General features: G+C 37.9%; 1 protein-coding gene across 3 annotated transcripts in view; it reads right to left on the minus strand.

Moving 5' to 3' along the window:
- Positions 1-18,620, minus strand: part of MAP2K4 (mitogen-activated protein kinase kinase 4) — a 105,688-nt gene that overhangs the window by 8,050 nt on the left and 79,018 nt on the right. For all 3 annotated transcript variants that reach the window (XR_009530409.1, XM_060082085.1, XM_060082086.1), the window contains 5 exons: positions 16,615-16,734; positions 13,931-13,982; positions 10,901-11,028; positions 2,555-2,632; positions 7-155 (listed from right to left, as the gene is read on the minus strand). Coding sequence is in view for 2 of the 3 variants with exons in the window: in XM_060082085.1 (XP_059938068.1) it covers positions 7-155; positions 2,555-2,632; positions 10,901-11,028; positions 13,931-13,982; positions 16,615-16,734 (527 nt within the window). In the remaining variant the exon portion in view is untranslated. The remainder of the gene's footprint in view (positions 1-6; positions 156-2,554; positions 2,633-10,900; positions 11,029-13,930; positions 13,983-16,614; positions 16,735-18,620) is intronic.

Consider the following 18,620-nt stretch of genomic DNA (forward strand, 5'->3'; position numbering starts at 1 on the left):
ACTCACCACAAGTTGACAAAGTTGATGAAACTTGGGGAAAATTCCCTTTCCTCAGAATTACTCAACTGTGGTGGGTCTCCTTTCACAACTTGTGTTAGTTGATCAAACACACTATTCCACTTTGGATAAGGAAATCGGCCTGTGGCCAATTCGTACTAAAGAGAACACAGAGGAAAAAGCAAAATACACTGGGCATTACTTATTAATCCAGTACTTATTACTCCTCACTGGAAAGGCCACATTGTAAATCTAAACTCCAAGCAAAACTCTTGAAAAAGCCTTGACTCAAATCAAGATCAGGCTGAGGTGCAATCTTCAGAATTATTATGGCTAAGTGGAAGGGATACTTAGAAATCAAGATAGTACGTCCATATCTGCCACAGGTCAAACATTTGTGAACTGTATTCTCATCTTTCTCCCACTCTGTTCTGAGGACAATGGAAACCTAGAAATTGTGCTTTTTCCAAGAACTAGGTTTAAATCTGCAGCATGGCCTAAATGAACCCCATTTTACACGCACTGACAGGCGACCCCAAACTTATCAGAGATGATGGCACATGACAGACAGAGCACTATCTGAGAAGACAGTTTTGGAGCTTCTTCCACTGAGATTTGATTTTGTCAGTTTAGTCAAGTATTGAAGTACCAGTTTGCACAATGAAAGGAAGGTGAGCAAGCAATCATAAAGCCGTCCTCCAACAGGAAGCTGGTACGGGAGGGCTTTCTTCCCCAGAGGAGGCCTCCTCCAGCTCAGCACCGTCTCCACTTGTACATGCGCCTGTGGGAAAGCAGGCAGGTGGGCACGCGCACACACACGCGCAAATCCACTCCTTTGGTTGAGGTTTCTTTTTGATAAAAATACAAACGCTTGGGAAGAAGTAAACCTCCTTGATTACCCACAGCAATGGGAATTGCTTCATTAGATTCATTCTTGAGAACAGGTTTTAATAAGAGAAGGAAACAGTAGGATACAACATCATAAGGTGAAAGACTTAGGATCTTAGAAGTTAATTTCACACATCTCATAATTTTTTAAAAATTATATGAAAATAATGTCTCTATGAAAAATTAAAAAGCAATTATAAGTACTGAACGTCTTGCTTTTAAACAAAGTTTAGCCAGAGGTACTAAAGGAAATTGCTAAAAAAATTGCTATGTTAAAACCTTTCACAGAACAAAATTTTGTTTTTACAATAAAGTAAAAACTTGCTTTTTAAGCATAACTGGCTTGGACATAGATAGGTATTTCTGAATCGTGACTATCCCTTATATGCAAACAGTTGTCTCAGCTGGTAGCTGTAAGTCTTGCTCCAGTCAGTCACCAGACCTAAAAGATTCCCAAGTTCTGTGCTCTCTCCTGACTAACTGGGAAGGAATCCCCTTTGGTTAGTGGCTTCACGCTGAGAAAAGACTCCACGAGGTGTCTCCCATGTCTGCTCACAAGGGAAACCAGATGGAGTCTTGTGCAGAGCTGAGCTGCCAGCCTTCATGTCTCTAGACGGAGAATTCATTAGGTGTGGCACAGTGACTCACCAAGGACAGCTCACAAGGGTGTGTGATCCTCAGGAAGAGGATCTGAGTACCATATAATGCCAATAAACAAATGGAGATTATTTAATAAGCTACAGGAAAAGTTCACTGCTCTGAACCTGGTGTCTCGGGGCTCTGGGGTCTTACTGAAGATGGGAGGAAAAGTTTTGGGTTGCCTACCAAACAGGACACAGCCCCACCTATACTGATGGAAAATTCACATCCAATGTGGAAGAAGCTGCTCTGTCTGAGATCAGAAAAATGCCATTCAGCCCTGGTAAAACAGCAAGCACAAGAAAATAAATCTAAAACTTCAAAACAAATTTTGGTGGTAAGGAAATCAGCAAATAAATCTATTTTTAAAATAGAACCAAAATTTCAATACAGTCCACAGGTGAGACAGTTTATTTCATCGTGCTTGTTAGTTACAAACTAAGTAGTCTTCTTACTATTCTCGGTCAGTGTTGTTCTAAGGCAGAACTTTCACTGAGAATTGTCACCTCGGTGGTTCTTGTCCTTCAACAATGGAATTACTTTCAGCATGTGTGACTTTTCTATTCGGTGAATAGAAGATTCCAAGTAGTATATAACTACCTTCATACATATAAGTATGTGCACCTAATACACACTCTGTCCACAGTATTACTGGACATAAGACTCCTGCTTGAGATGGGGATGCAGCTGCACTGCTGCACTGACCGCAGGTGAGCTGGCCTCCCTGTTCCTGCTCTGAGCGCAGTTCTGACTCCTAGTATCTGTGGCCAAGAGATCCAGGGTCACTACATTAAAGAGTCCTAGGCGCTTCACAAAACCACAAGGGAAATAATCAACTCTAGCTTGAGTTTTAAGATAAAAACTTGTTTTTCTACACTTGGTGGGCAGGGAGAAATAGGTATATAAAATCAAAGACTAGAAGAGACCAGATATGTTATGAGTGGTGAAAGACTGGTTATGGTTAAATTTTCTTTTATCTCTAAATGTCTTATAACACGACAACGACAAGGTTGAGTGAACACGAACATACCAATGTGATCCCCAAACTCCAGACATCAGAGCGGACGTCATATCCTTGTCGTGACGCACTTGGGTCTATTCTTTCAGGCTAAAACACAAAGAGAAATCACAGTCATTCATTACACACACCCTCTAGGAGCAAGTAATGGAAGCAGGAGCTGGGTAGGCAGCCAGAATGCCAGCACACTCCTAGAGGAATCCATGTCTAGGGACAGACTGGGAGTAACAGGAAGCCAATATTATACTGAAAATGAACAGCAAGGAAAGACCCAACTCAATGGCTTCCTCCATAAAGGGAATACAAGCCTAATTTTTCCCCCTAAGGACGCACAAGAGTTTACAAAACTGAAGCTGAGAACAGACAGAGGGAGAAAAGGGGAGGAAAAAGGAAGAACATAAAGAATTACAGGGCCAGATTAGTAGCAAGTAATGGTAAAAAGAAGAAAAAAAAAAGACTAAGTTTTAGGATCTTATCACTTTTTGCTTCAGTGAATAAGGACATACCACAGTATATTTGAGACACAAAAGCAAGTATGAGCTAAATTTATTATAATTGCTCCACTCACTCTTTATCATAAAGCTAAATATCTATACCTTTAAAGATACAGGGACTTACGGGACTTCCCTGGTGGTGCAGTAGTTAAGAATCCACCTGCCAATGCAAGGCAAATGGGTTTGAGCCCTGGTCTGGGAAGATCCCACATGCCATGGAGCAACTAAGCCCGTGCGCCACAACTAGTGAGCCTGCGCTCTAGAGCCTACGAGCCACAACTACTGAGCCCACGTGCCACAACTACTGAAGCCCACGCGTCTAGAGCCTGTGCTCCGCGACAAGAGAGGCCACCGCAGTGAAAAGCCCGTGCACTGCAACGAGGAGTAGCTCGCCGCAACTAGAGAACGCCTGCGCGCAGCAACGAAGACCCAACGCAGACAAAATAAGTAAATAAATTTTAAAAAAAGATATAGATTTACATCTATATCTTTAAAGATATTTGTCAATTAGTCTAATTGTTAACCAAATTAAGGCATTGCCAGTATCATAATATATTATTCTATCATAAAAACAGCAAAATCATTTTTAGTAATTTCTATGAAGGGAGCATTTTTACATTTCCTTGAAATAAGGGACCATTATTTACATAGTGTGCCAGGGATGGAAAAGAAAAGAGAGAGAGGGTATCAGTAGCACAGAGCTGACAATGGATCCTTAGCTAAGACTGACAGTAACTGCTGTTGAAAGAGTTGTCCAGAGACACATAATGGTCACTGTGTTATGTTCTCTGCATGTCAGCAACAATTAGTTTGGAGACCTATGCATTTTGTTTTGAATATGAGTACTGTGTTGCATAAATATTCATTGGAAGCTCTTCACTTTTACTTTTAGATATAAATATATTTATTTACCTGATAAGATACACATTACATAAAAATCCCAGATAGTCAACAACGAGAGAAAATACTCCATCCAACAACAGCAGAATACACATTCTTCTCCAGCTCACATGGAACATTCACTAATATAAACCATGATCTGGGCCATAAAACACACTTTATGTTTAAAAACTGAAATCATGCAAGGCATGTTCTTAGATCACAAAGTAATTATATTAGAAATCAATAACAGAAAGATATCTAAAAAATCCCCAAATATTTGGAGACTAAACAACACACTTCTAAATAACACATGGATCACAAATGTATGGATACCAAGGGGGAAAGGGGTGGGGTGGGAGGAATTGGGAGACTGGGATCGACATATATACATTATTGATACTATGTATAAAATAGACAACTGATGGGAACATACTATATAGCACAGGGAACTCTACCTAATGCACTGTGGTAACCTAAATGGGAGGGAAGTCCAAAAGGGAGGGGATATCTGTATGTGTATGGCTGATTCATTTTGTTGTGCAGTGCAGGCTAACACAACATTGTAAAGCAACCATACTCCAAGAAAAAATTAAAAACAGAACACACTTCTAAATAACACATGGATCACAGAAGAAGTCTCAAGAAAAAATTTAAAAATATTCTGAACTAAATATTATTAAAATGAAGTTACAAAATGAAGTAATCAATGAAATTATTTATTGAAATAATTTCAGTAAATTATTTCACAGTACTCATGTTCAATTTCAATGAAAGTGAAATCACCAAAATGAAATTACCCAAAGTTTGTGGGATGCAGTCAAAGTACTACTCAGAGGGAGACTTACGGCAGTAATTGCATATATTAGAAGAGAAGACAGATTGCAAATCAACAGCCTAACTTGACAGCTTTAAAGAAACAGAAAAGAAGAACAAACTAGACTCAAAGCAAGGAGAAGGAAGGGAGTAATAAAACATAAAGCAGAAGTAAAACAGCGAACAAAAATCAATACAAAATGTCAAAAGTAGAAGTTGATTCTTTGGAAAGATTAGCAAAATTGGCAAACTTCTAGCTACACTGATCAAGAGAAAGAGAGGGAAGACTCAAATTATTAAAGTCAGAATGAAAGAGGGGATATTACTATTGATCTTACAGAAACAGATGAAATAGACATCCTTTGAAAATGAAAAATAATGTAGAAATCTGAATAACTGCAAAACTTTTTAAAATTTTAAATGAATCTGTTATTAAAGACCTTTCCACAAAGTCCAGACCCAGGTAAGTTTACTGGTGAACTCTTTCAAACATGCAAGGGAGAAATAACACCAGTCTTACTCAAATTATTCTCAAAACACAAAAAAGGAGGGTATTCCTCTCAACCCATTTTATGAAGCCAGCATAGCCATTTATGAAAACCTGACCAAAACAAGACAATTAATATCCCTCATAAATACAGACACAAAAATTATTAAAATATAAGCAAATCTAATCTAGCAACATATGAAGTGGTAATATATCATAATCAAGTGGGGTTTATCACAGGAATAGAATATGGGCTTAATACTTGAAAATCAATGTAATGTACCATATTTATAGAATGATTTTAAAAATCATATGATCATCTCAACAGATGTAGGATTAGAATCTGATAAAATTCAACAACTGTTAGCATACTGAGAAGGAAACCTCTTATTTCATAAAATGTATGTAAAATAACCTACAGCTAACATCATATTTAGTGGTGAAATACAGAATACATCCTTCCTAATTAATACTGGGAACAAGGCACTGCTTCTATTCAGCATTATATTAGAGGTCCCAGCCAGTACAAAAAGGTAAGGGGGGAAAAGCATGGCTTTTACTCACAAACATTTGGATTTCTACAACTGTTTAGTTAGAAAATCCCTACTAAAATTAATGGTGAAACCAGCAAGATCATAGGACACAATGTCAAAATATGCAAACCAGCTCTATTTCTCTATAATAATAGCAAAATATTGGGGAAAAGTTAAAAATCCCATTTACAATATTAGCATCAAAAAACATGAATTCCTCAGGAATAAATTCAAAAGGTGCTCAACAGATCCACACTGAAAACTATAAAACATCACTGAGAGACAGCAAGAAGATCTAAATCAATGGAGAAACATAACAGGTACTAAAAGACTCAGCAACGTCAAGATACTCACAGTGGAATGGACAAATAAATTGTGGTCTACTGATACAATGCACAACTTCTCCACAATAAAATGACTGAACGACTAATACACATAACAGGTACTAAAAAACTCAGCAATGACAAGATACTCACAGCAGAATGGATAAATTGTGGTCTACTGATACAATAACAACTTCTCTGCAATAAAAAGGCTGAACGACAAATACACACGGACAGCATCGATACATCTTCAAAAGAAAGCACACACAAACAAGCACAGACTGTAGGATGGCATTTCTAAAGAACTCGAGGAAAAGCAAAGCTAACCGACAGTGACAGAAAATAGAACCAATGATCCTATAAAATATGAGACGTATTTTATATCTTGACTGATGTGGTGATTACATGACTAATTACATTTGTCAAAATTCAAATTGTATGCTTAAAATGGGCACCTATTATTTGTGGTTACAGCGCTAATGTCATTCTAAAACTGCTGTATGTTTATGTCACAAACAGCTGTAATGTCTAGCATGTGTGTGTTAGAAAAACTTATCCAACAACGGGAAATAAATCCAAAAAAGGATTCCATTTCCTTTCAGTGTCACAGTGGAGCACCAGCAAGCCTGCCCAAGTACTGTGTAAGTGTACTTGTTTCATTAGGGCCCAGACACTTAAGTTACACAATAACCTGCAGATTTTTGTCAGGTAGGGATGCAAATGATTTCTGTCCAACAACCCCAAAAGTTATTATTTTATTAACCTGGAGATAATTAGCAAATTTATATTTTGATTAGCCATCCTGTTGCAATATTCCTTCTTTAGTGACTATAAATACAAAATTATGCAAATGTTCTTTGAGCCAGTTTCACTAACCTGTCTGTCCAGTTTTCTCATTAATGAGTTAAATATATTTTTGACACATGTTCGTTCTTTATTTGTACATGTAGTACTTCTAATATTTTGAAAAGTATTCTTTTTTTTTTTTTTTTTTTTTTTTTTGCTGTACGTGGGCCTCTCACTGCTGTGGCCTCTCCCGTTGCGGAGCACAGGCTCCGGACACACAGGCCCCGCGGCCATGGCTCGCGGGCCCAGCCGCTCCGCGGCATGTGGGATCCTCCGGGATCGGGGCACGAACCCGCGTCCCCTGCATCGGCAGGCGGACTCTCAACCACTGCGCCACCAGGGAGGCCCGAAAAGTATTCTTTGAGAGGAGTAGAGATTTAAGATCCATGAAACTAATTAAAGACCCTGTATCTTAAATCTAAGTCAGAAGTACGGATTTGAAAAACAAAAAGCTTTTTAAAATTAACTACAAGAGGAAAATATCAACTTAAAGAATAGGGTCTATAATGTTAACAAAAACAGCAAAAACATAGTAGATAAAACAATTTTATATCCAAAACATATAATTTATAATAAATACACAACTCAAGTTACTTTGTATTAAAGTATATAAAATAAAAACCAAGGAATAAGGAGAAATTGACAATCTCAATGTTTTCAAATTCTGAACTCCTCTATTTTTTTAGATTAAAGTGGCAAAAAAGTGCTAAACAGGGACCTCCCTGGTGGTGCAGTGGTTGAGAATCCGCCTGCCAATGCAGGGGACATGGGTTCGAGCCCTGGTCCAGGAAGATCCTACACGCCGCAGAGCAGGTAAGCCAGTGCGTCACAACTACTGGGTCCACGCTCTAGAGCCCACAAGCCACAACTATCGAGCCCATGTGCTGCAACTACTGAAGCCCACACGCCTGGAACCCGTGCTCTCCAACAAGAGAAGCCACAGCAATGAGAGGCCCACGCACTACAACGAAGAGTAGAGCCACTCACTGCAGCTAGAGAAAGCCCGCGCGCAGCAACCAAGACCCAACACAGCCCCTTACTAAAAATATTGAAAAATAAACAGTTAAAAAAAAAGTGCTGAATATAATTATAATACAGAACAGACCTTTTCCAATATTTCATTTTTTAATTGACCATTTATCATGCTAAAAGAAGAATTTTAATATGTCCCGAAAGGCAGAAACCGACTAAAATGCTTTGAAAGCAAGTAATAAGTAAAAAGATTAACATGAATCACTTTGTACTGGTTAGCTATTTGTGTAGCAAAGCACCGCAAAACTTAACAGCTGACACCAACAGACATTTATTATTTCAGGTTTCTGTGAGTCAGGCTTCAGGGAGCATTTTTGTTGGTGGTTATGACTCAGGGTCTCTCATGAGACTTCAACTGAGATGTCAGCCAGGGCTGTCAGCCTCCCTGGGGCAGGAGGTCTCGTCACCAAGCTCACTCACACAGTACCGCAGGAAGCCTCTGTTCCTCACCACATGAGTCTCTCTGTAAAGCTGCCTGAGTGTCTGCACAACATGGCAGCTGGCCTCCCCCAGAGTGAGCAACCCAAGAAAGAAAACAAGAAAGAAGCCACATGCCCCTTTATGACCGACTCTCAGAGGGATGCACTGTCATTTCTGCTACATGCTATTCATGAGAAGTGAGTGACGAAGTTCAGTCCACACTCAGGGCTGTACTTAGCCACCGCCTTTTGAAGGGAGGTGTATTAAAGAGATTGGACAGATTTTAAAACTACCACATACTTGGTACTTAAAATACTGCAGTAAACAGCTCTTACACCCAACATTTAAAACAACTAAGAAAAGGAAAGTATGTATATGTATACACATGCACACGCACACCCACCCACGCATATGTGTGATGCTAAGGAAACAGTAAAATTTCACAGTTTTCAAAGAATTATGGGGACTTCCCTGGCGGTCCAGTAGTTAAGACTTCACCTTCCAATGCAGGGGGGGTGGTGCGGGTTCGATCCCTGGTCAGGGAGCTAAGATCCCACATGCCTCACGGTCAAACACCCAGAACATAAAACAGAAGCAATATTGTAATAAATTGAATAAAGACTTAAAAATGGTCCACATAAAAAAAAAATGTTAGAAAAAAAAAAAAAGAATTATGTATCTTTCCCCAAAGACTCCTGGCCAAGATGGATTTCAACCTCAAAGAACAGAAAACTATACTATCACAACTGTTCTGAGCTCTGGGGAAAATTTTCTGAGCTCAAGGAGGCCAAAGTTATATTTTTGATCACTAGGTGATCAATACTTTTTTACTGTATGAATAAAATAAAGATGAAAATTTTCCCAATTTGATTTTTAAAACTTGCATAACCCATCCAAAACCTTTACAAGGTACACTATAAACCAATCTCAAACATTTTTATGTAGCAATCATAAATATTAACATAGCACATGTAAAAATATATTAAACATATAAACTATGAACCATGTAGGGATTATTTCTGGAATGCCAGAACGGTTCAACCACAGGAAGTATATGTTACTATGATGTGTCATATCAACAGCTGCACAGAAACATTTTATCAGACACTGAATGATGCCAAAAAGCATTTAATAAAATTTAATAGCCATTTCTGATTCATTCTTATCCTCTCTCTCACACACACATTCTCACACACAGATATATACACATACACTTAGTAAACCAGAAAAAGACATTTGTTTTCAAGTCAAGCAACATGAGAATCCTACCATCAATACTGTCATTCAACACTGATACAGTTCTAGGCAAAGCAACAAAAATAAACATGAGAAAAGTAACAAAATATATATAATATGATTATAGATAGGTAGGTAGGTAGGTAGATAGATATGAGAAAGATCAATAAATATGAGGAATGCCAAGGCAAAAATTACCTGCAGAATGGTACCTTGAGTGCCATCTGAAACCTATTCAAAAAAGAGGTAGGGGCTTCCCTGGTGGTGCAATGGTTAAGAATCTGCCTGCCAATGCAGTGGACATGGGTTCGAGCCCTGGTTCTGGGAAGATCCCACATGCCGAGGAGCAACTGAGCCCGTGCGCCACAACTACTGAGCCTGCGAGCCACAACTACTGAAGCCCATGTGCCACAACTACTGAGCCTGCGCTCTAGAGCCCGCGAGCCACAAGTACTGAAGCCTGTGCGCCTAGAGCCCATGCTCTGCAACAAGAGAAGCCACTGTAATGATAAGCCTGTGCACTGCAACGAAGAGCAGCCCCCACTCGCTGCAACTAGAGAAAGCCCATGAGCAGCAAGGAAGACCCAACACAGCCAAAAATAAATAAATAAATAAATAAAAAGAGGTAGATCAGTATTTTGGCTGGTTACAAAATATACATATCAGTATAAGTAGCTTTCCTGTGCATCAGCAGGTATTAAGCGTCTCAACCTGATGCTCCAGGTTGAGAAATAACTAATGCCTCTACCTTGCACGTGTCAGTGAGTTTCTCTTACCTCTGAACATGCTATTAGACATACTGAGTTCTATGAGGAATTCGGCTTCCCATTCTTCTCTAACCAGAAACAGCACCATTTACACTATCAATATGTCTACTACAATTGTAAACATACAATCAATTGTAACATTGATTGTAAACATACAATCAATATGTCTACTACTTGACTGTAGTACCTCCTACAGTCAAGACAGCATATGGGGGTCTAGAGATACAGAGAGGCCTTCTGAGAACTAACTAGAATATAATGAAAAAATAGTAATCAGAAAAGACCATAAATGCTCAGTGCCAGGCAAGAGGAATACAGTAAGACAATGAAACAGGAGTTCACTGGGATGATTTCGCCAAGTTTCATAGAAGAGCTAGAACTGAGTTTGGTCTTCGTGGAAGAGGAGAATATTCTAGTATGGTGAAACTGCACGACCAAAGCAGATTCCTTAGTAGTACAGCACCAAAGGGCACAGGATCTCTGTGCAATGACTGTCAAGCAAGAAGGTTTGGCCTTTGCACTTACTGCCATGTATGGCCTGCACCCAGCATCTCTTGTCTTGGCAATGGAGTCCACAAGCTGTCCACTGATGCCGAAGTCGCAGAGTTTAATATTTCCACTTCTATCCAGAAGAATATTGGAAGGTTTGATATCTGCAAGACACAGATGTCACTCAACGTTCAAGTAATCAAACGAGCTATATTCTGAAGTATTTCAAGGAAAAATACTGAAAAACCTTACAAAACATAAGTGATCAAGTCCTTAAAATTCAGATAGCTAAGAAGATGAAAAAATTTTTCTGAATGCTAAAAACTCATTATCAAAAAACTCCTCATATTAAATTTAGGCATTCTATAAAGTTTTCTTCGTTTTCATCAAGAGACATACTCATTTACTTGTTTCAAATTCATTACTTAACAGTCAAAACATGTAGGATGAATTTAATCTGTAAGAGTATACTAAGCTACTTTACAATACGTGTCAAAGATTATATAACTAAATGCAAAGTATACAAATGATAAACTCACAATTTAGTTAAAGGAGAGCTTTATCTAACTTCGGAAAGTATCCAATCCAGTACATCTAAAAGACCACAAGCTTCGGGATCAGACAAGCAAAGGTTCAAGACCTGGGCCTGATGTTCACAATGTGACCTGGGGCAAGTTCCTGAACTTTCACTTAGCAACCACAATTCCCTCATCTACAAAATATAAGTAATAATTCCCAACTTATAGGATTGTGGAAATGAAAACACCTATTACAGAAACTGAACATTGTTAGTGCTCAGTAAATGCATCCACTTAATAATTATTTCTCCTTGAGAGATTTTTCTGATCTTAGATGGCTTCATCAAGTCTCTCCCAACCAACCTTCTCTAAGAGTCATCCTGGAGAAACCAGATTCATTTTTACCATTCTCAGAGTGTGTGTGCTTTCCCGCACACCTGAGAAAGCTGAATCCCTTCCATTCAGTTCTCCAGGTTTTATACAGTCTCGTCACCTTGGCCCCTAGGTTATCACCTCCTCCTCACTCACCATCAACTCACTCACTGCCAGTGTGTACAAGTCAGCTAGCTGGACAATTCTCCCCACCTTGCTCACTAATTCTCTGTCCCTATCTCAATCCTTCGAGGCATTTCATTGTCCCTGTCATGGCTCCATGAATAAAAAGGACAGAAATAAATACAGGATACAAAAATATCTGCCTGTAACTCAGAAGGGGACCTACAAAAAAATCCAGAAAAGAACGCTTACCGTCACTGACACGGCTGACTGCCTATCAAACACCCACCCCTAACCATGCCACCATCCTTTCTAATGGAACTTTCATTTTACTGAGATCCATCCTCCTCTGTGTACATCTATCCGCACCTCCAAACACGGGGTCCTGATTGGTCTAAGCTTATCAGGGTAGCCTCGTGCTCCTTGCCAGGGACTAGTTTAGGTAAGGGCATAAAGGAGACAAGAGAAAATGTGAGAGACAAGTAAGGAAGAGCTCCCTGCTGCTAAGACAGCCACACAGAAGAGACAGCTTCTTCTTCAAGAGGCTGTTATGCTAGGCGTGACACAGGACCTGCTTTAGCTGTTACTACCCTGAGGATGGAGCCAACACGTTAAGGAGAGCAGAGCCAGAAGAAGGGAGCCTGAGCCCTAATCACATCGTGTTGGAGCCACCCTATCTTTGGACTTACTACGACAGATAATGAGTTCCCTTGAAGTTTAAGCCAGTTAACAGGATTTTCTCTTACTTGTAATCAAAAGCACTCTAATTACAGCAAAAAAAAAAAAAAAAAAGCTAACTGATCCTAGCTGGTAAAAAAGACTGCTATAAATTCATCATTTTACTTAGTCACAGGAAAAGCAAAGTTATTTTTGAGGCCTTTCCCTTTTATTTAACCTTGGGCAATGTCTTAGTGCTTTACTGTGATTGGTGAGAATCCCTAAGGTAATTGTCAGATGCTCTAAGGTAATACTCCCATAATTACCAAATATAGCCAAAAAAAAGGGAGGGAAAAAATCCAAAACAAGAACAATATGAAGTACAAGAGGAACAAAATAATTTTGTTTAGGGACCTAATCCTACATGATTTTAGGCCAAAAGAGAAAATAAGAAGCCTAGCCAATATTATTTTTAACAAGCATTAAGCCAGGCAAAATTAAATGAAATATTCTGATGTTCAAGGTTAACTAATTGCTGTGGTCCAGGGTCAACCTCAAATAAAAATTACTTAAATCAATGCCCTAATTACTAATTTCTTTAATCACAACCTTAGAGCCCTTTAACCTTAGAATTCAAGGTTTTTTGCATCTCTGAATACGACTGTTTCCTTTCTGTCCTGTGTTGTCAGGCTGAATCACACACTGGCATGTATCACCTTGGGTTTGTCCACTACAGATTTACTGAGGGTACAGAACTGTGCCTCTTCAAAGCCACTGCCTCACTACCCCGAGTCTGGCATAGTAATAAGACAGAGCAACTACTTAAACTATTTGCTGAATTAAATTCAGGAATCCCACTGCTCCCAAAAGACAGACACCAAATGTTTGAATTTGGACCTGTGTCTAAATAAGACCAAGATCACTGTTTTCACAAATACAAATGCTTTAGAGGAATTTCAATGTAAAATACTAATTAAAGAATCTTTCTCAATTTACAAAAATATCCTCCCAAGTAAAGAAGAAACACTTGATAGGGACAGTAGCGTGCCTTTAAAATGATCGAGGGTGCTATCCTGCAGATCCTTCTTTGACGGTCCACAGGTTCACCTTCCTGCCTTATTTGTATAGACAGAGAAACATTAATTATCTATCAGGCAAATGAATAATTATTTTTCCACTAAGCCCCAACATTCTAATAAGTTAGACTGAAATTTATAGAATCCCAAAGGGAAAAAAATCCTAAGTTAATAATAAAGTTTTAGGGTACATATAGTATGTTTTGCTAAAAATACAAGTATTTTAGGAAAAGTTATACAATGCACTGTAACTGTTAATTTTTTTTCCTATTAAGGAAAAACGTTAATTTCTAGTCTAAAAAAAAACAATTCATACCCACCTCTGTGAATGATTTTCAAGTTTTCTTTTAAGTGGTTTAGTGCTTTCACAGTCTAGGGAGGAAAAAGCAGAGACGGATGGGATAAACAATCAATTTCCTTCTAATCAAACAGCACAATAGCTTACCGTAAAGTAACAGCTCGGGTAGCTCTCTGCATTCTTTTGGGCTTAATATTTCAATATTCTGTCCATTTTTTATGTTAGCTGAAGATGCTAAATTATTATTTTAGATCTGAAATCATAGTTGCCTTTACACACCCTTCCCTGACAGCTAAAAAAACAAATGGGTAACTTACAATTTTTTTAATAAGTCATTAAAAAGTTGTATAATCTTTCTCATACCATCGAACTTTTTAGGAACAGATATATTTAGTACAAAAAGGTCCAACAGTCTGGTTCCATTATCAACCCTAATTTAATAAGTTTTTTTTTTTTTTTTTTTTTTTTGCGGTACACGGGCCTCTCACTGTTGTGGCCTCTCCCATTCCCGGAGCACAGGCTCCGGACGTGCAGGCTCTGCGGCCATGGCTCACGGGCCCAGCCACTCCGCGGCATGTGGGATCTTCCTGGACCAGGGCATGAACCCGTGTCCCCTGCATCGGCAGGCGGACTCTCAACCACTGCGCCACCAGGGAAGCCCCTAATTTAATAAGTTTTTCCAAATTCTCAGTTTCTCACAATCATTCCCCCTCACTGGGTGTGGAGTCTGCAAAGTAATTTTTGCAGAGCCAGAATTTATCCTGTTGTTTGATCACTGTTCATGATCAGGAAATCAAAGATTTCTCCAGGAATAGAGGAAACAGAGACTTGAATTAAAATTTCTACAACCTCAAACTAAAAGAGATGTGAAGCACAGGCCTACAATTAGAAAAGTCAAGTCTCCGCTGCCATCAAGCTGCTGGGTGCAGAACACAAACTCGCAATGTTTCAAGCAGCCAGGCTTGTTCATGGGGTTATTAATTAGCAAGAACGGATTTAACACAAACTAATTTTAAATGTTACGCTTAATATAAAGGATGATCACCAAGTCTAGAAACACAGGCAAATATACAATAAATGATTTATTAGTGTACATTACATATATTGCAATATAGGCTAAAATAATTTTATCTATGTTTTCCAACTTCATGATCATCCTGTCGTGCAGTGGTTAACAGCTGGATTCTAGGACCAGACTGCCTGGGCTTAAATCATTTACACTTACAAATGTATGAATTTCAAAGCAAATTAATTGCTTAACCTCTTCATGCTTTAGATTTGTCATCTATAAATAAAAAGGGGGTTACACTATTTACCATTGAGAGTTGCTATGAACATAAAATGTCATGAGATCTTGGCCTGACACAAATAAACACTCAATAACCATGGGCTATTATCATTATTCTACTATTGTTCCATTGTAATTATTATGAATAGTAAAAAGTTCTAAGATAAAGCTAGATTTGGTATACCGAAGAGAGATGACTAAAGTGATCAACATAAAATTTCATACACCTGTCTGAATAATGAAGAAGTTTCTAGTAAAACTTGTTTATACTAGACAGCTTCTTTATAAAATTATATGAAAGGGTATGTATCTTAACAGCTCATAAAACATTTAAATTAAGCATTAATTCAGGTAAATAATTTAAAATATTAACATGAGACCTATTAATCTTAAGATTATGACTAGAGTTTAACCTGACTTTTTAAATCCCAGTTATACACACATCTCTTACAACTAAAATACAGTTCAGAAACTGTCTACATATTTTAACATTGACCCTTAATGATTAAACAGGATAAACTGACAATTAACAGACAGACTATATTGGATGTGGAGGATGCAGGGAAGAAAGAGGAAATTCATGCAACCAGAATATCTATCTTACAACTTCCTATAAAATTTAGTTTACACATCCACTAACCCAGGTCATGTCATTAGTTCAGATTCTCAGGGGTTTCTAAGAAACTTACTAACTTTACTCTATCAAAAAAATTTGTTTTTCTTTCTGTGAAAAAACTGTGAATGACCTTTGTTAGCTAAAAGAACAAGAAAGAAAATGATCATTAATTCATTTTCAAAACTATAAACACGTAAGCAAAACAGTGCCTCTTTTCTTTTTTGGTACTATGGTAAAAATGATTTGACCAAATTAGTAGTAATGCTGGTTACTGAAATTGCTAGTCAACAATTTAAGTAGTTTAGACAGAATAGCCCAAATCTTAAACCACAGGAAATATACTTTGTCTAAAGAGTTTCAATTAAGGGATTTCAAGGAGACTGCTGCAATTCTGATTAATTTAAGCGGAACTGTGATAATATAACCTATTTAAATACAGTTAAAGTAACAAGGGAAAGAGGAACAGAAAATTGCTTTTTCTAGCCTTATTTACAGCACAATCTATTATGGTCCACTCTGATTTTAATGGAAAGAATACTGTAGTATTTATTACTGAAATGTATGATTTCAATATGTACTTTTCAATAATGAAAAGTGTCTGTAGTATTTTGAAAATTGTTCTTACTACTTGTTGTGTTAATTACCCCACAGAAGTGATTTTTGTCTCTTTTCCTACTATAGTGATTTTCCAGGAAGGTCAGTAACATTCTGTGAAGGGCATTCAGATGTGTGCATTCAAAACTCCAGTAGCATCTTTATGTAAGAATGTATACAAGGAACAAAGTGAAAACCAAGTACTTACTGCTAAAGTGATTTTGCCTAAAATTTCTTCTGGAATAACATCATCTAATACACTATATACATATTTGTAAAACTTATCAAACGAGGTAGACATGAGTTCCATACAGATCCAACAGTCACCCTATAAAAAAACAAATATCGGTTATTCTTATACATCTTAACATTAAGTACCACCTTCCCTTTACTTAAAATAGAAATACAATGAGAGAAGAAGCAATCTTCTTCTTCTTCTTTCTCTTTTTTTTTAAAAATTTTTGTTCCTTATCAAAGTGCTGGACAGAGTATTCTCCTCATGTTCAAACACAAACTTAGTTGCCCAATTTTCCCCACTCTTAATTGTAAGGATGGGCATAGTCCTACATAGAAAACCTTTCGACTTTTATAAAAAATTTCAAACTCTGCCATGATTAAATAGAAAAACAGAAAATATGTGGGAAACTGTTCATTCTCACTAACAAAGGAAATAGATTACAGGAGTCTTGAGAAACTATATCAACTTCTTAAATTAGTAAAAAAGAAAAAAAAATACATAAAGCAAACTCAATGCCTAAAGTCCTTGCTTAAATGCCACCTTCTCAGTGGCCGACATTGAAAATGCCCAATTCAAAATGCAAGTCATCCCCCTCTCAGCATCCCCTTAACTGCTCTACTCTGTAGAGCCTTTATCATCTTCTAATATAAAATATAATTTACTGGGGCTTCCCTGGTGGCGCAGTGGTTGAGAGTCCGCCTGCTGATGCAGGGGACACGGGATCGTGCCCCGGTCCGGGAGGATCCCACATGCCGCGGAGCGGCTGGGCCCGTGTGCCATGGCCGCTGAGCCTGCACGTCCGGAGCCTGTGCTCCGCAACGGGAGAGGCCACAGCAGTGAGAGGCCCGCATACCGCAAAAAAAAAAAAAATATATATATATATATATATATATATATATATATATATAATTTACTTATTATGGTTTTCATTGATCTTCCCTATTAGAACATACAGTCCACCATGACAGGGGCTCAATAAACATTCCTTAAATGAACAAATGCTGGCTATAATCAAATCAAATCATTCAAAGACTATTGGCAGCATTGTAGAGTGTTTTAAACCAGTTTGAAGGCAATTTGACAATGAAACAAGAGAAATAAAAGTGCCTATACCCTTTGATAGAGTCATCCCATGACTGGGAATCTAACTTAAACAAATAGCTCGTAAATTACAAAAAGAAAAAACAAAAACAAACTAAAAACCTCAACTATCTCACAAGATGAAATGGTACATTATTAAAAGGATTACCTGAAATTAAATTATTTTGAAAACTATACAGCTCATGAGGTATGCATGAGAAAACACAGGCTATAAGCCGATTCCATGTTTATAATGCTGTAAAAGTATGTGCACATATAAACAAGGACTACGAAGTATCTTGTGAGAGTGAAAAGAGCTATCGGGATGATGACAAAAATTACCTTTAAAAAATTCTGTATATGGTTACTAATGTATGGATCCAGCTATATCCTTAGAGATCTTCTACCACTAACCTCCCTCCCCTAACGTCTGGCTTGCATTGATCATACGAGAGATCTATGCCCGTTGAAGTAAAATGGCTTGCTCAGAACAGCACTGCTAATTAGCAACAGAGCCATGCACAGAATCCACTTTACGTAACTCCTTTCTCCTATCAAGACCTCCAACGCAAGGACATTTAACTTATATGTAGAGACAGCACATGCTGCGATGACTGCTGAGATGCATGATCCACTCTTAAAATAGAAGCACCTGCTGCAACATGCCTGTAGCTCCATGGCTTCACAGAAGGCTGATTTGTAGAGCATATTTCACTTATAGTTACTCCAATCTTTCTTCTTAGGTCTCTTTTTCTGGGTGCTCTTGCAGAATAACCTTCATAAATGACTAACACTATTAACCCAAAACACACACTTGAATTTATTTCAATCTAAAGACACCATCTCAATAGATTTACTAGAATTTTTTAATTAGAGAAAAGGATAGCACATTTAAC

This window comes from Mesoplodon densirostris, chromosome 18 (assembly GCF_025265405.1).
Source record: "Mesoplodon densirostris isolate mMesDen1 chromosome 18, mMesDen1 primary haplotype, whole genome shotgun sequence".
Taxonomy (NCBI): Eukaryota; Metazoa; Chordata; class Mammalia; order Artiodactyla; family Ziphiidae; genus Mesoplodon; species Mesoplodon densirostris.